General features: G+C 43.8%; 2 protein-coding genes across 4 annotated transcripts in view; one reads left to right on the forward strand and one right to left on the reverse strand.

The window, feature by feature from the left end:
• Positions 1-13,927: 13,927 nt before the first annotated feature.
• MRPS18A (mitochondrial ribosomal protein S18A) overlaps positions 13,928-20,783 on the forward strand; it is a 20,168-nt gene continuing 13,312 nt past the window's right edge. For all 3 annotated transcript variants that reach the window (XM_006148518.2, XM_027771889.1, XM_006148519.3), the window contains exon 1: positions 13,928-14,068. In XM_006148518.2, coding sequence (XP_006148580.1) covers positions 13,957-14,068 — 112 coding nt within the window. In that variant the 5' untranslated portion in view covers positions 13,928-13,956. The remainder of the gene's footprint in view (positions 14,069-20,783) is intronic.
• Positions 16,639-20,783, reverse strand: part of RSPH9 (radial spoke head component 9) — a 40,016-nt gene continuing 35,871 nt past the window's right edge. The window contains exon 8 of the mRNA XM_006148511.3: positions 16,639-16,819. The gene's annotated coding sequence lies outside the window, so the exon portion shown is untranslated. The remainder of the gene's footprint in view (positions 16,820-20,783) is intronic.

The raw sequence follows: 20,783 nt of genomic DNA on the forward strand, positions 1-20,783 counted from the left end.
TCCCTCTCCCACCACTGCTCTTTGGCTTTGTCTCCCACCAGGCCTCCCCAGGATTCTGAGGAAAACCACTCCGAATAGCAGTGCTCTCTCATAGGCCCGTGCCCGCTGGTTTCTAAGGGGGCCTCCCTCTCTAGATGCTGAGTGATCTGGCTCCATGATGATACTCACAGCAACCCTCAGCTAGGGCTGAGACTTATGGGAGGACCTGGACTCTCTTTCAGATCCAGACCAGGTCTTTGGGCAGAGCTCCTACAGTATCTGACTGCCAGGTCAGAACTCACCCTCAACCCATTCCCTGATTACTCCCCAGACATCTCTTAAAATAATAAAAACCAAGACTCAGTAAAGTGCATGGCCTGGCCCAGGCTGACCCCGCAGGTCAACCACAACTCCAGAGCCACCAGGCCTTCCAATACCACGTGCCTGCCCAGAATAAAGGCATTTCCCAGAAGCCTCACTGGCCAAGTATATAACTAAGTTATAGCAAACAGGATGTAAGCTAAAGTGTGTGCAACTTCTGGAAGGCTTCTTTAAAGGATGACCGGCCATTTTTCATTTATTTCTACTTTCTGACTCTTCCTAGAATATATAGGCATGGTGGCTGGAGCTCAATCTTCTAGGACCTCAGGTGGCAGAGCAACAAGCTAGGAGGAGCCTGGGTCTCTCGCTACTTCCAGAGTCCACTGCCTCGTCTAAGCCACTGCTACTTTGGACTTTCCGTCATGCAGAGCTGACCATGTGCTCAGAGGTCAGGAAACCAGAGGCAATGGGGGTAGCTAGGCACTGGAATAGGCAGTGGGAAATGAAACAGTAAGAAAGTAGGGGAAAGTGAACTTTGAAATTTATGAAAACTTCAGAAATTCAGGGTTGCAGGGCAGTTAATGGTAACTGTGAGTGACCAGAGACTGACAATCATGATGGTATTTCTCAGGAAGGTTATTCCAAAGAACTAAATACAAACTTCTGTAGGCAGTTGGAGACCGAAGGCTGGAGCTCACAAAAGTATTGCCGGTGGTATGATGGTTAAGGCGCCAGAGCCCACATGATCAACTGTGCAGTTTAGGTCCTGAACCCAGCCTGGGACCCAAGAGCTTGAAAAACACACTGGGCGCATGTGGATGTATGCCCGAAATTCCAAAAGGAGAAATAGAGAAGGGATTAGCCATGACCACCCCCATGGGGAGGAGTGGGGAGACTTTCCCACTTTCCCTCTCTCTCTCTCTCTCTCTCTGTGGGCGTGTGTCTCTCTCTCCTAAAAGTATATGAGCCTTTGGCAAAGTTAAAAAAAAAAAGTGTTATTGTGGATTTGAGACTTATCAATTTCAAGTGCAGAGCTGAGGAGAAAGTGGGCAAGAGTTCTGAAGGGCTTCAGAGGCTGACTGAACTTTTGTCACTCTGGGTTACAGGGACGGGACCGTTTAGTTGGAATCTGGAACCAGACAGGATTCTTCACAGATGGAAAAACTACTGCAAAAGCATGCGCACCTGTCTGGCTTCCCCTTGCCAGTTGGTCAAAGCAAAGCTTATTTTTTAACCAGCAGCTCTTTCCAGTTGCTTATACTTATCTCTTCCCATGCACATGGGAAACTGCCTCTACTTAGGGCGTCATTTCGTACCTGTTAGCAAAACTATGCCTGTAGTTCCAAAGTATCCTAAAAGGTTAAGCCCTTTTCCTTCTTCAAGAGCTGCGTTTGGGCACCAGGAGAAAGGAATCAGATGAGTTTCTCAGCGACAGGGACATCAAGACCTTTCAAGAAAGGGCACCTGGCCCTCTGCAGGAGCGGAGCCACAGTCAGGTCTTGCTTGGATTGAGCTGAGCAGGCCTCACTGTCCCCACCACAGGCTGACTCTCTCCCTTAGACTGGATTCTGGCCTGTGTCTGGGTGCACCCAAAGGCCACAGTAGGCCTTTCCCTCCTTCAATGAGCAGTTTTATCTGGGGCCTCCTTCCTCCAGCCTCACTTTCCCGAAAGACTTTGGGATTCTGAAGGCCCCTAAAGTTGCCTCTGGTCAATTCCACATCTTTTTTATATTTTCCCTCCTCCTTATTCATATTAGAGTAGCAGCATAGCCAAAGGTGCCAGCATAGAAATGAATCGGTTTTGCATTATAATTAATCTATTATATGGTACAGTTAGGGCTTACATGCTTTTTTTTCAAATGTGTGTCTTATTTCACAATTAAACAGGTTTTAAAAATTAAAAGAAAGAGATAGCAGGTGGTGTAATAGTTAAGGTGCTAAATTCCCACCTGATCGACTACAGTTTGAATCCTGAACCCAGTAGCTTAAAAATCACAACAAATAAATAAATAAATAATTTTTAAGACCTAAAACTAAATAAATAAAAATTAAAAGGAAAAGGGGAGAGAAAGAGCAATCATCAAGTTCACAAAATGTTTCTTTGTCAGGCAAGAGCTCGCGCCCCTGAAGAATACTCCACCAGTGCACATAATCAGTGCTTGGAACGGCACATTGGCACTACTCAGTTGATACCAACTGGCCAAATGAATCAATGAACAAGTGAGTAGACAAAATGAATAACTTGAACAGAGAGTCCTGGTGAGGAAAAGAAACAACACTGGAAAACCAATGGAAAAATGTGAATTAGCAAAGACTGGTGACACTCCCCAGCTGTTTTCAGGCTCACTGGGCAGCTAGATCCCATATGGCTGACTGTTCAAGTCCTGGACCCAAAGGCTGGAAAATCATGCCAGGCGTATGTGCACATATGCCCGAAATCCTAACAGGACAAGCAATTGCAGTATGGCCATCCTCGCTAGAGGGGTGCTTTCTCACTCCGTTCTCTTATCTTGCAAGAGCGCATGTCCTATAGCAATAAATAAATATATAAGTAAACAAGTAAAAGGTCATGGGAAACTGGAGTGTGCGGCCAGGCGAGCCCAAAGGAGCCAAGCCCTGACCGTCCCCCACCTCAGCTCTCGACACAGCTTGAAGTTCTGTCCCTTTGCTCTTCTGCACAAGGTCCATGAAAGGAGGAGGTGCAGCGGCTGCAAATGAAACCAGACCCTTCTTGGGAGGCTCACAGTCTCAGTTCCTGGCCTGGGCCCGGCAGGACACGAGTTGTTATGGTTGAGTCGACCAGCTGGGAATCAGTGGGGGGTTTGTAAGGAAACCGCATTAATTAGGAAAAAGCAAACATGACTGTCATTGGAGTCTGCCAGCCTTTCCCTTCATTTCCCTTGCAGCCCCCTCCCACCGAGGGCTCTACCAGATCTGCTGTCTCCACCTTCCTGCCCTTTCCCTTGCCTCTGCTCCTTCAGGGCTCACATCTGTGTGGCTCTTGGCTCCAACCCCTCTTCCTGGGGGAGGTGGGAGGAAGGCTGGAAGGCCACATCCATCCACAGCTGGAACCAGAACTCTCCCAGCCCTGAAGCCATAGATGGACTGACCCACCCAAGACTTCCTGACTCCTGCTTGGGGCCTGGCCTGAGGCAGCTGTCCTATTGGCCAGCAGCAAGTCACTAGACCAGATCCTGTCAGCTGTGAGTATAAGTACACTATTTCTTGGCAAAATGAATATTTCTGCATTTGTCTCCTGTGGGTGTTTTTTCTGAACATCTTCAAGGGGGAGGTTTATTTGGGACTTATGTCATCTCCAGAATTAAGAGACAGAGTCCAGGACAAGGTGTGGAAGAAAGAAAAGGAGGTCTCCTTGGGGAAATGGGGTGGGAGCAAGGGGTGGAAGGGGGGGTTGCAGAGGGGTATTAAGCTCTTGGGAAGAGGGGGTGGGTAAAAAATTTTAGAATAAGGAGAGTTTCATCTTCATTCTCTCATGCAGAGAACGTCATTCTGTTCTTTAAGTTCCAAGATTTGCTATTGCAGATGGAAATAGTTCTTCCCGTGGCTGAGAGTCATTCTGCCAAAAACCCTAGAATCTCTGGCTCATAAAAAAAAAAAAAAAAAAAAAAAACACTTTCTTTGGGGGGGGGCTACCATTTTGCAGTTCCCAGACAAGGGCCCTCAACCCCTTTCTATTCCACAGCACAAATGTTAAAAAAAAAAAAAAAAAGTCTAACCACATCCTCAACTGGAGTGAGAAGTACATTAGACTATCTGATGAAGCCCAGCTGCAGGGGTGCATGCTGCTAAAATGCTGTGTTCCACAGGCTGGGGCCACATGGGAGGCCCGGGTTAGATTTCCTGTCTAACCTGAAGGCTGAGCACTGTGCCATGGGCCTCCCAGCAACCCAGGAGGCTAAGGCAGGAGGATCACCAGTTAGTTCAAGGCTCTGGGCAACAAGCAAGACCCTGTCTAAAAACAAGCCAGGCACGGGCCAGCAGGTGACATGGTGGTTAAGGTGCTGAACTCCTACATGGCCAACCACAGTTCAAGCCCTGGACCCAGAAACCTGATAAATGACACCAGGCATGTGTGCATCCATTTCCAAAATCCCAAGAGGAGAATGGAGAAGAAAGGATTTTGATGTGGCCATCTCCCCTAGGGGGTAATTTCACACTTTCCCTTTCTTTGTCTCACCCTCGGAAATATACATACCCCAGAGCAAAAGCCTAAATAAACAGAGAGCTAGGTATGGTCCTGTGTAGCTGTAGTCTCAGATGGGAGGCTGTGGAGGAGGATTGCCATGCAGTGAGACCATGTTTTGGGAAGAAAAAGGATGGGAGGAGACCAATGAACCAATGAACCAAATAGCTATTCCAAAAAGCAGATCATATAAAATGCAGTGGGGAAGTGTGATATTTTTGCCAGTCAGGTGGCATAGAAGTTAAGGCAATTGGATCCCACATGGCCAACTACCTGGTTCAAGTCCTGGTGTTGTGTGTGTGTGTGTGTGTGTGTGTGTGTGTGTGTGTGTGTGTGAAAAATCCTAAGAGGAGAATGAAGGAGAAGGGATTATGATGTGGTCATTTTCTCTGGGGGCTGGCAATGCAGGGGAGGGAACTTTCTTACTTTCTCTCTCTCCCTCTCCCTTTCTGTCTCTCTCTGGCAAGAGCATGAGCCCTATAGCAAATTTTAAGAAAGAAGAAAGATAGTTAGGGAATCTGAAAACAGTGTGAAACAGGGTGGGAGAAAGGAAGAGTATAGAGAAGGATAACAAGAGAATAAATAGAGAGGCATGGCATTAATGGGGCACAGAAATGGCTTATTACCTATTGAGGATAACATGTCTAGTATTCTCAACTGGACTGGTCTGAGAAGTATTTCATGTTGGGTAAATTCTTTTTACAAGCAAAATGATATATAGTGATTGAATGTAAAAAAATAATGAGAAGATTAACCCAATTAAAAGATGGGAAAATGAACTGAACAAAAATCTCTCTAAGGAAGACATATGAACAGCCAAAAAGCATATGAGGAAATGCTCAACATCTTTCATCATAAGGGAGATGCAGATAAAAACCACAATGAGATACCACCTAACCCCTGTCAGAAAGGCAAAGACTAAAAAAGTGCTAAGTGTTGGCGGGGATGTGGTGAAAAGGGAACTCTCCTACACTGTTGGTGGGAATGTAAACTTGTTCAGCCACTGTGGAGAACAATATGGAGGTTCCTCAAAGATCTACAAATAGAACTACCATTTGATCCAGCAGTCCCACTTCTGGGTATCTACCCAAAGGACAGGAGAATGCTCAGTCAGAAAAGTGCTTGCACATCAATGTTTATTGCAGCATTATTCACAATTGCCAAGACATGGAAACAACCTAAATGTCCACAATCAGATGAATGGATTGAAAAAGTGTGAAATATATACTGTATGGAATACTACTCAGCCATTAAAAAAAAAGACCCTGGCAGAAAGTGAATAAAAATGGGAGTTTTATTGCTAAGCAAAGCAAGCCAGACTATGAAAAAGAGGCACTGTATGTCCCCATTCAATATATAACAAATGTCTGCACTCTATGGCAGAAACTGAAAGACTGGAAGATATGAAAGCATAGAGACTAATTTTAGATATCAGAGATAATGTGGGAGGAAGATGGGAAATGGGGGAAAGTGAGAGAAAGGGAATCAAGAGGAAAAGGAAAAACAAACATTTAAGGGACACAGAAATGGAAAATTATCTGTTGAAACTGGATTGATCTGAGAAGTATTTCATGTTAAGTATAGCCTTTTTACAAGCAAAAAGAGAAATAGTGATTGACTGTTTAAAAATAATTGGAATAATAATAATAATAATCAGGAAAAATAATGAAAAGCTATTGGATGATGAAATGGGGATTTTAATGTCTCTGTATTGACTGATACGCATGGTATTCCTTCTGGAAAAAGAAATGTAATACACTGTAAAGTTATATGTGATTCAATGTAATATAAACAAGATTATGATAATAAATAAAAAATAAAAAAGAAAGAAAAAAGAAAAAAAAGAATGAGAATAAAAATAATAATCATCTGGAAAAAATTATGAAAAGCTACTTGATGATGATGATGATATGGATACTAATGTCTTTGTCTTGACTGATATGCATGGTATTCCTTCTGAAAAAATAAATGTAATACATTGTAAAGATATATGTGATTCAATGTAATATAAACAAAATTATGATAATATTTTTTTTAATTTTAAATAAAGAGAACTATTTTTTTAAGATTTTTGTCACAGGTTGTGTGTGCTCACCAGAGAGAGACAATGAGAGCAGAGAAAGAAAAAGTGAGAAATCGCGGCGCAGGGGGTGATGGTCACACTACAATCCCTTCTCCTTCATTCTCCCCTCAGGGTTTTGGGCACACATGCATACAAGCTCAGCATGATTTTCAAACTGCCAGGCCTGAGACTCAAACCATGGCTGGCTGTTGGGAATCCAATGTTTTAACCACCATGGCACCTACTGGCCCGAAGAGAGTGATATTTTTACTAAATGATGTGGGTTCAGCTAGTTATTGCTATAAGAAAAAAGTGAACCATAATTCCAATCTCAGACCACATAACAAAACAATTCAAAATGAACTAAAGATCTAAGTGTGAAAGGCAAAACAATAAACATTTTGGAAGAAAACATAAAACATCTTCATACTTTGAAGAGGAAAAAAAACTTATAGAAAAGAGAAGTGTCAACCATAAAGAAAAAAATACCTGATGTATTGTAATATATTAAAAATAATAAAATATTGCTCATCTAAAAACAAACTCCAGGAGAATCAAAAGGCAGCCCACAGAGAGGATGACATACAGTGTATATACAACAAAGGACAAGTATCCAGAATATGTAAATAAAAAAAAAAAAGACAAATACATAAGAAAAAGACAAGCAACCCTATGTAAAATAGGTCAAAGCCATGAACAGACATTTTATCATAGAGGATATCTAAATGGCCTATAAACATGAAAACTTGGGCCAGCCTGTAGTTAAGGCCAACTGTGTGATTTGAGTCCCAGACCCAGTGGCTTGAGACACCAGATGTGTGTGTATTCATGCCCACAATCTCAAAAAGAGAGGGAAATAGAGGAGAAGAATATGCAGCATTATTCTGGGGTGCTTTCTCATTCTCTTTCTCTCTCTCTCAGATGAGCATACATGCCCTCTGACAAATATATAGAACTCATTGATCTGTACTAGGCACTGGAGAAATGTAAAATAAATACACAATGAAATTCTACTATATACTAACCAGAACAGTGAGATAAAAAGTACAGAAAATACTATGTATTAAGGAGGATGTGGACCAACTGGAACTCTCATATGCAGCTGGTGCCAGAGTAAACTGGCACAATCACTACAGAAATATTAAAGCTGGGTACATGCATTCCCACAGCCTACAGTTTCACTATTAGATGTATGCCCCGAAGAAATTTGTTCTCAGGACCAGCAGGTGGTGAAATGGTTATGTCGCTGGACTTCCACGTAGTCAACAGTGGTTTGAGTCCCAGACCCAGTGGCTTAAAACATGCTGGGCACATGTGCTTGTATGCCCAAAATCTCAAGAGGAGAATGGAGGAGAAGGGATTGCGGCGTGACCATCCCCCCTGGGGGGTGATTTCTCACTTTCTGTCTCTCTGCCTCTCTGTCAACTATGCATATCCTATAGTGAAAATCTCTCATTAAAAAAAAGAAGAAGAAAAGAAATTTGTTCTTGTGTTCACCAAAAGTCATGTAGAAGAATGTTTATCACAACACTATTTTTAATGGTCCCAATGGAAAATATCTGAATCCTATCAATAAAAGATAGAATTTTTAAAAATGTAGTAGAGGCCAGTTTAGTGGTTAAGGAAGCTGAGTGCCACATGGCTGACTGCTGTTTGAATCCTAGCCACAGTGCCTTAAAAAACACACTGGGCACATGTTCACATGTGCCCAAAATCTCAAGAGGACAATAGAGGATTGTAGTGTGGCCACCCCTCTGGAGAGTGATTTCCCACTTTCCCTCTCTCTGTGTCTTTTTTCTGTCTCCCTCTGGCAAGGACACATGTCCTATAGCAAAACAAAACAAAAAGAAACAAGAGGTTTTTCCATGTAAGGACTATTAAATAGACTAAAAAAATATAAGATATTACAAACCAGCCCCTTAGAATAGTGGTTAAGCATTATACAATGAAAGCCAAATCTCACATGTGTGACTATGGTTTGAAATCCATCAGGTACATGTGTGTGCATGCTCAAAATCATGACCAAGGGGCCAGCAGGTGGCATGGTGGTGGAGGGCGCGGAACTCCGACATGGCTGACCATGGTTCAAGTCCCAGACCTGGTGGCTTGCTTTCTCACTTTCCTTCTTTCTTGCTTTGTCCCTCTCTGATCAAATTAAAATAAATAAATAAAATAAATAGAGTTAAGTAAAATAATTCTTTGGAAAAAAATCATGACCAAAAAGGTAGGTAGAAAAAAATTATCATAGCATGACCACACACCATTAGGGGGTGCTTTCTCTTTCTCTCTCTCTCTTTAGCAAGTATATGTGCCCTTTCATAACAATAATAATATTAATAAAGGCAGAAAAAAAGATATAACAAACCAAAGAATATTCATAGTATTAATTCATTTTGTTAAATGTAAATAATGCTATGTTTAGGGACCAGCAGTTGGCATAATGGGTATGTTGCTGACTCCCATGTAGTCAACCACAGTTCAAGTCAGGACCCAGTGGCTTATACTCATGCAGGGCTCATATGCGTGCATGCCCAAGATCTAAAGAGGAGCATGGAAGAGAAGAGATTGTGGTGTGGCCAACCCCCCTGGGGGGTGATTTCTCACTTTCTGTCTCTCTGTCCCTCTCTGTCTTTCTGGCGAGTTCACGCGCCCTATGGCAAAAACCTTCCCCCCCCCAAAAAAAAAGTAATAATAATGCTATGTCTGGATTATGGACGACATTTGTGTTCTCTTTTTTTCTCTCTTCTTCTTTTTTTAAAATTTGCTATAGAGTATGCGCACTTGCAGGAGAGAGACAGGCAAAGTGAGAAAGCAGTTCCGGGGAAATGATCACATCACAGTCCCTTCTCTCCCAGGGATTTTGGGAACACATGCACACGTGCTGGAGTGTTTTTTAAGCTGCCAGGTCCAAGATTCAGAGTGCTCACTCAGCCAAGTCGGATCCAGCCACCTTAACTACCAAGCCACCTGGCTAGCCTCATTTAGCTTCATTTTATTTAACCTGTTGTTTAGTTTTTCTACAATAATCACATTAACTGTCATTATAGAGAATGCAAGTTGTTTTTTGTTTTTGTTTTCTTCATAGTCAAAGCTTCCATTTAATAGCTTTCCTATTCATTCATATGTTATAGATCCCTTTGCTCAGTATAGTGTGTTATTTGATTAATTGACATCGATCAAGCACCTGGACTCTTTCTGTGATAAAGACTTGGTAGTGAGAAAGAGGTCAAGCCTGGTATCTTCCCCAGACTTGAGTTAATGTGTGGACAACCAACCATATGTGGGCTCACAGAAACAAATCACACTGCTTTAGAAATTGAACAAGGCATTGCCAAGAACAGATCTTGCCCATGGTGATAATTCTTTTTTGTTTTTAAATAATTATTTATTTAATTTTATATATTCATTCATTTAGTTTCATTTGACCAGAGAAAAACAGACATACAGAGAGAAGGAAAGTGAGAAAGCAAGCCACCAGCTCTGGGACTCGAACCATGGCCGGCCATGTGGGAGTGCCCAGCGCCTTAACCACTATCCCACCTGCCGGCCCCAACCCATAGTGATATTTCAAGGATTGTTTCCAACTAATGAAATCATATACCTTGCACTTGGTCTAAAAGGGGACTTCCAGGAGATAAACAAGTTATGTAGTGGTCTACATTCAAGAATGCAAGTTGTTTTTTCAAATAAAATTTGATTAGGATAAGATAATAAGAAGAGGGTTGGCACTCAAATGCTTTAGCAAACGATGTCCAAGACAAGCTCTGGGTGAGGCTCTGTTTCTGTCCTGGTATCTACCAGACCCTCAGAAGTTGGGAATGGGTAAGGAAAGAGGGGATGTGATATTAATACAAATAGAGATGTGGTTCCAGGTCATGCATACAGGAGAAAAAAGGAAGCAATAGGGAAAGCCAAAACCTTCCTGATCCTGGCTGGGATAAAAAGTGCACCCCACCTACACCCCACCAAGACCCTCTGCTCCACTCCTTGTTCATGTATTGGTCTCTCCTACCTAAATGACTTTTCTTTCAAATTTCCCCTTCACTCAATCTGCCTTTCCTGAGTGCAGTGATTTATTTATTTATTTATTTAGATCTCTGCTATAGGGCATGTGTGCTCACTGGAGAGACAGAGAGGTAGAAAGCAAGAAATCATCTCCTAGGGAGATGGCCACATCACAATCCCTTCTTCTCTGTTTTCCTCTCAGGATTTTGGACACACACACACACACACACACACACACACACACACATGGACATACCCGGCATGAGTTTCAAGCTGCCAGGTCCAGGACTCGAACTGTCATCAACCATGTGGGAATCCAACACCTTAATCTCTACGCCACTTACTGGCCCCCTGAATGCAGTGTTTTAAGGTACTCTCATGCCACATTTCTCCTGCTCTTCCCATCTATGACAATGCCACTCGCTCACCCATGCAGTAGCTGCTCATCCCCTAAGCCTACCCAGGTGGCAGGACAATTGGAAAATAGGCTCCTTCTCTCCCTATCATCAGGGAACATACTGTGCCATTTAAAGAAGCTGGTTTTCCCATCTATAAATCAGTGTAGGATAACCAGAAAATCTCCCTTTAGGCTTATTACTGAAAGTGGAAATGATTATCCTAACCTCCAAAAGAATTGAGCTGTGAATGAGTTTCCTTTTTTATGTAGCATCAAGGGAATATTCCATATGTCCTACGTATCTCAAAGAAGGAAAACTAAGCAGCTGTATTTTTTTTTTTGTACCATAAATTTCCTTTTAAATATTTCTAACCTGTGAAGAGTCATCTTCATAATTGCCCTATTAAATAGCTTATGTTGGACCAGCAGGTAGTCTGGAGGTTGAGGCGCTGGATCCCATATGCTGACTGTGTGATTGAAGTGGACCTAGGGGCTGGAGGGTCACACCAAGGATGTGTGCGTGCATGCCCAAGATCCCAACAGGAGACTGAAGGAGAAGGGATTGTGGCATGGCCATCTGTCCTGAGGCAGGGGTGATTTCTTACTTTCTATCTCTCTCTGTCTCCTTCTGGCAAGCAAACATGCCTTCTAGCAAAACAAACAAACAAAACCCAACTAGCTTATGTCTTTACAATCCTATAAAAATAGGTTATATTCATTCATTCAAAAATACAAGGAGGGGACAGTCTGTGGCATGGTGGCTGGGGGAGCAGATCTCATATGGCTTACTGGAAGGTAAAAGTCCTAACCCTTATGGCTTGAAAAGCACACCTGGCATATGCAAAATGCCCTAAATTCCTAAAGGAGGGATAAATGGAGGAGAAGGATTATGGCATGACCATGTTCCTTTGAGGGATGCTTTCTCTCTCCCTTTATCTCTGGCAAGTGCACATGTCCTTTGAAAAACAAAAACAAAACAAGAGGTCTCAAAAAGCTCATGGAAAATGTGTATTATGAAAAAACTGGGCCAGCTGGTGACAGGATGGGTAAAGCAGCTGAATCCCACATGGCTGACTGTGTGGTTTGAGAACCAGACTGGTCCTTGAAAAACAGGCCAGGCTGGTGCATGCACGTGTGCATGCTTACATGCATGTGTGTCTTTAAAATCCTCATAGGAAAAATGGACGAGAAGCGATTATAGAATGACCACCCTCTGTAGAGATGACGTTTTCACTTTTTTTCTCTCTCTCCCTCTGCCTCTCTCCAGTGAGCACGCACATCCTCTAGCAATGAAACAAACAAAAACGAAAAGAAAAAAAAAAACAACTATGAATAGATTTATAGTTTTTGTACCAAAATAAATTCATACTTTAATTCAATTTTTCCACAAGTTTTTTAAAGTCCTGTTTATATGTTGCACTTTCATGTGTCAGGCACTGTGCTAATTGCTGGAGAAACAAGAATCAACCCGGTAGGTGGCGTGGTGGTTAAAAGCGCTGGATTCCCACATGGCCGACCTCAGTTTGAATCCCAGACCTGGGGGCTTGCTTTCTCACTTTCTCTCCTCTTTCTTTCACTCTGTCCCTCTCTGGTCAAATTGAAATAAACAAAGATAAATAAAAATAATTCTAAAAAAAAAGTTCTTACCTCACAGAGCTTATGGTCTAACGGGTGGATACATATACAAACATGTAAAACTGTAATTGTGCTAGATATGCCCATCTCTGATCCTGAGAACCAGTAACCAGGAAGTCAAGAAGAGTTCACTATGGAAATGAAGTCTAAGGAGAACTCTAAGAAATAAATAGGAGTTGGGGCCAGTAGGAGGTGTAGCTGTTGTGGTGCCAGACACTCACATGGTCACCTGCGGTTGGAGCTCTGGACCCAGCAACTTGAAACTTGCAGGACACGTGTGCCCAAAGTGAGAAGAGAATGAGGGAGAAGAGACAGCAGCGTGGCCATCTCCCCACACACACACACTCGAGGGTGGTTTTTTCACTCTCTGTGTCTCCCGTGAGTGTTCATGCCCTATTGCAGAAATCTTTCTAAAAAAATAAAGAAGAGAAAAAAAGAAGTAGGAGTTAATCAGATAGCTGAAGATCAGGCAGAGGAAAAGGCTGTGTAAAGATCCCGGGGATTGAGGCTGGCAGGTGGCATGCTGGTTAAAGGCTCTGGGTTCCCACATGGCTATGGTTCAAGTCCTGGACCTGGCGGCTCACTTTCTCACTTTCCATCTCTCTCTCTCCCCCTAGCTGGTCAACTTAAAATAAATAAAGTTAAATAAAATCATAATAATCAAATAAAAAGATCCCAGGGCTTAAGAGAAGTCTGAAAATCAAATAATAAAGGCATGGTGGTGAAAGTCAGAGAAGATGTATTCACTCTTTCGACTTGTGGTATAGTGTGCGTGGGCTTTTAAGAGACTGAGAGAGCACACGGCACTCTCCTCTGGAGATTTTGGGCACACACGCAAACGTGCCCAGCGTGGTTTATTCTCAAGCCGCTGGGTCTGGGACTCGAACTGCACGGTCGATGCTGTAGGATCCAGCCGCCTTAACACCCATGCTCCTGGCTGGCCCAGAGGGTATTAATTCCATCCCGGGTCTACCTTTCGCCTGACACTCCAGAGAGCCCCTACCCACCTCGACCTCCCTCTACCAGCGGGCCACCGCACTGAGGCTGGAGTCCGTGGCTGCCTCCCAGGGAGGCGAAAGCCGTGAGAAGGAGGTGGTGCGTGTGATTTACGACGGAAGTATTCCAGGGACCGAAAGTCACTTTGGAGACTGCGGGCACTGGCAGACAGGAGCTGGGACACCTACCCTCAAAAGCCCGTCCCGCCAGCCCAAAGCCGGACAAGTGAGGGAGATGGAAGTGACGGCAGTAAATTGAGCGAGAAGCCCGCGGGCTGCTCGGTTCTTGTCCTACTGCGGCTGCGCGCGCGTCATTCCGGAAGCGGAAGTGCGCCAGAGGTCAGAGTTGGTTGTCAAGATGGCGGCCCTCAAAGAGCTGGTGTCAGGCTGTGGGCGGCTGCTCCGAGGGCTCCTGGCGCGCCCGGCCGCGCCCGGCTGGCTTCGGCTTTCAGCTCGCGGGTTCAGGGAAGGTGAGTCCCGGGTCCCAGCGACTTCCCGAAATTGAGGAAAAAAACAGTGGCGATTGATTTCGCCTTCCCTGGTGTTCCTCTCCCTCCTTTTCCTTCGCGCGATTCTGAAACGTCGGAGGTGCAGGTGCCCCGGGGGTGATTAATACCCCTCCCGCCGCTTGTGAGTGTCCTCACGAAGTGGCAGAGGACTGAGACGAGGGCTTGCCTACGTAGCAGAGGAGGCGCAGAGAAGAAACTTGTCCCAGGGTTCAGAAAAGCTTTCGGTTAGGGTCTGCGTGTTAATTCTCGCTTCCGTAGTCTCTGAACCGCCGCCTCCTTCATTAAGGCGTCTCTGAGCTATAAGAGAAAGACATTTCGAGAGCCTCCTTTTCCAATTTCTCTTCTGAAAATGCTGATTTGAGGGCGACTTGTCCTTCCCAGGCCGCTAGTCTCCCTGTGATGTGGAGGCCGAGATGGAAAAACCCAGCAGCGGAAACAGCTGCAGATGCTGAGTGGTGGTGAAGATTCTCACTAATCTTTTCTATTTATTTATTTATTTATTTTGATAGGTTTTTGTTATAGCATGCTTACGTTCACCGTAGAGACAGAGACAGAAAGCCGAGGTTCACCCATAGGGCCGAGAAGTTGCTCCTCCCCTCCCCCAGGGATGATAGCCGCTGCAACCCCTTCTCTATGCTTCTGGTATTTTGGGCAGGCAGGCACATGCGCCCAGCTTGAGTTTTAGGCCCCCATGTCGGGGTCTTGAGCCACAGTTGACTACCTGGGAGTCCAGCAATGTAACCGTTACACCATCTGGCAGTCCCAAGATTTTCATAAAAAAAATTTTTTTTAATTATTTAATTTAATATAATTTATTTGACCAGAGGACAGATCCAGAGAGAAAGAGAAAGTGAGAAAGCAAGGCGCCAGATCCGGGACTCCAACCCTGATCAGCAGTGTGGGAGTCCAGTGTCCTTAAATAGCACAGCCCCTCTCATAAATCTTACCTCTGGAAAAGTAGTCTGATTAAATGTCAAGCCCTGTAGGGGTTCTGGAGAAATAGAAAATACAGTCCTTTTCCCCAGAAACTTAGGTTCTGATGAGATACGTATATACACACCGATAAATGCAAGTTAGCCATCTATGTGAGGAAGTACAGGATACGGGGAGATTCGGTTACCGGAAACAGCAAATCCAGTTGGAAGTTTTCATAAAGGGGTTGTGTCTTGAACAGACTTATGAAAGGATGGAATCTGGCTGAGAGTGAAAAGGTCTTTCAGGACATGGCCTTCCTTTGTGAACTGCTGGAGGCAAGAAAGGATGAGTGATATGCAAAAGAAGTGATATGGGTTTTTTCCTAAGAGTCTGGCCTAGCGTTGGCCAGCCAGCATATCCTTTAACTAAAGCTGAAAAATATCCAGTGGAAAAGAGTAATTGTTGTCAGAGAGAGCAGAAAATTCAAAAAAAAGAAGAGCCTAATGAAGGGGCTATTGGATTTGTCATAGAAGAGGGCTCTCTTTTTGGCTTTCAAACAGCAATTTCAATAGAGTAGCAGACAAGGAATCTAGTTGGACAAATCAAAGAGATAGTTGATAAAGAAATGGAAGTAAGAGGTACACGGGAACTTCAAAAAGTTCAAGGACATTTGGATTAAAGTAAAAGCTGTTTCAATGCAAAAAAATTATTAAATTTGTGTGTAGTTAATTTTTTTTCCATATAACAACTGATAAGCAGTTTATTAAAATAATTGACTTGGGACCAGCAGTTGGCTGGACTCCCATGTAGTCAACCGCAGTTTGAGTCCCAGACCTGGTGACTTAAGCTCATGCTGGACACATGTGTATGCGTGCCCTGGATCCCAAGAGGAGAATGGAAGAGAAAGGATTGTGGTGGGCCATCTACCCTGGGGAGGGTGGGAGTTTCTCACTTTCTGTCTCTCTGTCTCTTTCTGGGGAGTGCACATGCCCTATAGCAAACATTTCTCCAAAAAAATAAATAAAAATAAAAGCCATGACTGCAGAGCAGCCCGTGACTGACTTGTCCTCTGTGAAAGTGAACAGGAGCAGGAGTGAGCTGACCAGAGCTCTGTAGTACCTGTGACTATATCTGCCTCAGAAAGACAAGTTTTTTCAAAACACACATTTTCCATGGAATTTTTTTTGAAGATGCCTGGTATATTTGAAGAATTTAGCTATGAATGGAATATGGAACATTTGTCAGAAAAAAACAAATGTCCAATACTGCCCACATGGCCATCCACATGGTTAGAGTACAGAACCTGGCACTACCCAAAATCCTGAAAGGAGGGAGAAATGGAGAGGGGATTGTGGTGTGACCGTGCCCATCGGGGGTGCTTTCTCCCTTTCCCTCTCTCTAGCTCTCTGATGAGCACATGTGCCCTTCGGCAAATTTAGAAAAAGAAAGGAAGGATGGATTTGGATGATGTATTTCATCTATTCCTATGCTGAAAAAAAAAAAAAGCATTGCCCGTAACTTTTGAGAGTATCCATCAAGTGTCAAACACTAATGACTACCATTTGCATTTTCTTTATGAGAGCTTAAATTGACACTGTTTTTACTACATACACAGAAGAAAGACAAAAGGAATTGGTTTTGGTTTTGCTTGGTTTTCATTTTGTTTTACAACAGGAATAGTTGAGGTTAGAGATTCTATTTTTTCAATTGGAGTTTGTGAAATGATGGACAAGTGGGTGTCCAAAGCTTCTCCATAAATACTTAGTCTGGTAGCCCTTCTGTTACTCGCTGTCAGACCTAAAAGCAAAATGTAAGATTACATTGATATGATCTTACATGAGACATTACCATACTCTATATTCTTTTTTTTTAGAGCCCTTGTGAAGGAAATGTATTTAAAACAGGAAAAATAAGCACAAATTGAAATTATTTTTAATTTGCTACAGAGTGTGTGTACTCACTGAAGAGAGGGATTAAGAAAGCACTCCCCTGAGGATAGGGATAGCCATAACACAGTCCCTTCTTTGCTATTTCTCCTCTCAGGATTTTGGACACATGTGCACATGCCCCCAGTGTGTTTTCCAAGCCACATTGTTGGTTATGTAGGATCCAGCCACCTTCACCACCATGCCATGGGCTGGCTCACCACATTTTATTTTTGAGACTTACCTATCTCCAAAGCCTTTAAATGAAAAGACTTTTGATATTCTCTCCATTATTTGTAAGGCATAAAGTTTTGTGCATGTATATAATTTTGACTGGCTCCAGCTGGTATAGTCAACACCCAAATAATATTGTATGGGGGGAAGGAAGTCATGTCTCTGCTGAAAACAAGTGCCCTCCTTTTCAAAGTCTAAGGTAATACTACATCATTTTAGTCAGAGTTGAGGACTTTCAGTCTAAAGTAGTAGTTTTCAACTGGGGACAGTTTTGTCCCCCAGGAAACATTTGGCAATGTCTAGAGACGGTTTTGGTTTTCACAGCTAGTACTACTGGCATCTGGTGGGTAGAGGCCAGGGATGCTGCTAAACATCTAACAGTGCACAGGACAACACCCAGAGAACCATCTAGCCCAAAATGTCTGTGCTGCTATAATGAGAAATCCTGGTCTCAAGTTCGATAAGAACACACAAAGCCAAACAATAATTATTTGCAGAAGAAGCAATACTGTGGGAAGACAAAAATGGAAATTGTGATTTACTTAGTGTCTGCTGCAAGTACTGTGTGAGGTTTTCCACGTACATTTATTCAGTCTTCTCCACAATCCTTAAAGGTAGAGGTTAACTTGTCTTTTTACCGATGTGGAGGTCCAGTTCAAGGGGTTCTGTAGCTTGCCTGCACCATACAGCTAGTAAGGGTAGAGTGGAAGTAGAGCCAGCACTTTTCCCTCTACCAGTGCCTTCCTGTTCCCTCCTTCCCTGAAAGCGCTTGCCAGTTAATTTGACAAAGACTATTAGTGCCTTTATAGTGGCACTGCCAGATTTAGCAAAGATTATGTTAGACCTTATTCTTTCCTAATCAGTCTTAGAGCCCTTGTGAAGGAAATGTGTTTAAAACAGGAAAAAGTAAACACACAATTATATGAATTAAAAGATCATGACTGGGGCACCAGCAGGTGGCATGGTAGTTAGGGTGCTGGACACTCCCACGTGGCCAACCACATTTGACTCCCAGACGTGGTGGCTTGCTTTCTCTCTTTCTCTCTTTCTCTCTTTCTCTCTTTCTCTCTCTCTCTCTCTCTCTCTCTCTCTCTTGTCAAATTAAATGAGTGAAGCAGACCAGCAGCTAGCATCATGGCAATGTCACTGGACTCTCACGTAGTCGACCGCGGTTCACGTCCCGGACCCAGTGGCTTGAAACTCATGCCGGGCGCGTGTGTGCGCGTGCCCAAGATCCTGAGAGCAGAATGGAGGAGAAGGGATTGCGGCGTGACCATCCCCCCTGGCGGGTGATTTCTCACTTTCTGTCTCTCTGTCTGTCTGGCGAGCGCATGCGCCCTATAGCAAAAACCTCTCCAAAAAAAAAAAAAATGAGTGAATAAATAAAATTAAATAAACTTTAAAAAAAGAAAAACAGATCATTACTGTTAACAGATCATAACAGTATATTGAAATGGTAAAGGCAATGGGAATTTGCTTCATTTCTTCCTGCTTGCCAGGGAGGCCTTCTGAAAAATAGCATTTTAGACAAGGATGTACCTGTCAGGGTGGGCAAAAGCTTTGACAGAGGATTAAGCAAGTTGGGAGTTTAATAGAATTCAAGGAGGCCAGTTGTGTCATTTAAGTGCTATGCAGAGGAAACTGGATCCCAAGTGGCTGACTAGGTTTCACATTCTGACCGCTTTGTAGCCAGGCTCACACACATACCCAGGACCATGACAGGATGGGGAATTAGAGGAAGGATTGCAGCACAACCAGACCCCGTGGCATGTGCATGTGCTCTATAATGAATAAAGGGAATTTTTTTTTTAATTCTAGGAACATAAACCAATGTAAACCTGCTAGTAGAAAGAAATTGGGGGGGGGGCAGGGGCAGCAGATGGCATGGTGGTTAAGGCACTGGACTTCCACATGGCTAACTGTGGTTCAAGTCCTGGACCTGGTGGCTTGTTTTCTCACTTTCTCTCTCTCTGGCTAGTGCACGTGCCCTGTAACATAACAACGACAATAAAATACAATTAAATCCTTTAAAAAGAAAAGATATTTTTGTGCAGCAGTAATACTCCTGGTTCTGTGGCCAGATGGTGGTGCAGTGGTAAATGCAAATGTGGTGCTGTGAGGCCAGCCCACATGGGAGGCTTCCTGGTTCACATTTGGAGGCCTCCCTGAGTATTCCTGGCCATGTGTGTTTGTGATCAAGGGCTGGCTGAGGATGAGGGTAGATTACAGCATCCTGTACAGGATACTGTCTCTCTTGTTCACGGAAGAAACAAACTTAAAATAACAACAACAACAGTCTTCCTTCTGAAGCTTAGAGCAGAGGAACATTCACTCAGGGGTCCCAGAGAAAAGGAGGAGGCAGGTGATGAGAAAACCAGAAAACTTAGAAACAAAGATGAAGCGAAGGTATTTGAGAAAAGTAATCAATGGCCAGAAGGGCAGGCACGTATCTTAAACATGGCATTTCGTTCCCTGACCCTGCATGAGACTGTTAGGGCCATCTGGTAACCATCAGCGACTCCATTCCTCCATACTCTGCTTGAGACTTGGTTTCCACAGATCTTTTCCAAGGGGGACCAGGTCTCTGGGCACTTCATGCAGCCAGGCTCTCCACTCATCATTCTTCTTTCCTCAGTTCCTCCTCTCCTAAGCAGTTGGGTCTTTATGTGGCTGCAGTTCATTGTATCTGTGTTTATGTGGCCACCAAGGTCTTTTGTGATGACTACAATCTCACCACAATGCCTTTGCTCCAGACTATTATAATTTAGTTATCTTGGACTCCATCCTAGGCGAGTATTTACTGAAGTACTCAAAGGGCCTCTTTATGAGGCAGGGGCTTTATTTTATTAGAGTGACGTTCCCTACTTGGGATAGTGCTCCGTTCCCTTTTCTTGTCTAGGACAAACACTGTGCCTTCCTAGTCTATTGTAACTACAGTAGTTACAGTGAGACTGTACACTTCAAGGGTGCTCAGTAAATGTGCTGCCTCATTTAGGACAGATTATTTGATGTATGAAAAGTGCCTATCTTTTTGTGTGTGTGTGTGGAGAGGTTTTTGCCATAGGGTGCGTATGCTCGCCAGACAGAGAGACAGAAAGCGAGAAATCACCCCCCAGGGGGGATGGCCACACCGCAATCCCCTCTCCTCTATTCTCCTCTCGGGATCTTGGGCACGCACGCACACGCGCCCGGTGTGAGTTTTAAGCCACTGGGTCCAGGACACGAACCGCGGTCGACTACGTGGGAGTCCAGCGACATAGGCATTACGCCAACTGCTGGTCCCTTGATTTTTTTTTTGCCATAACGCATATGCACTTGCTGGAGAGAAACAGAGACAGACAGATAGAGAGGGGAAATGAGAAATCACAACCCCTCTCCAGAGGAGATGGCCACACCATGATCCATTCTCTTCTGTTCTCCTTCTGGGGTTTTGGGCATGCATGTATATATGCCACTGGTGTGTTTTTCAAGCCTCCAGGTCCAGGACTCAAACTGCTGAGTCAGCCATGTGAGGATCCAGCACCTTAGCTACCATGCCACCTGCTAGCCTGAGAAGTGCCTATCTTTTTTTTTTTTTTTTATTTTGGAGAGGTTTTCGATAT

Source organism: Tupaia chinensis, unplaced genomic scaffold (genome assembly GCF_000334495.1).
Source record: "Tupaia chinensis unplaced genomic scaffold, TupChi_1.0 Scaffold000238_1, whole genome shotgun sequence".
Taxonomy (NCBI): Eukaryota; Metazoa; Chordata; class Mammalia; order Scandentia; family Tupaiidae; genus Tupaia; species Tupaia belangeri.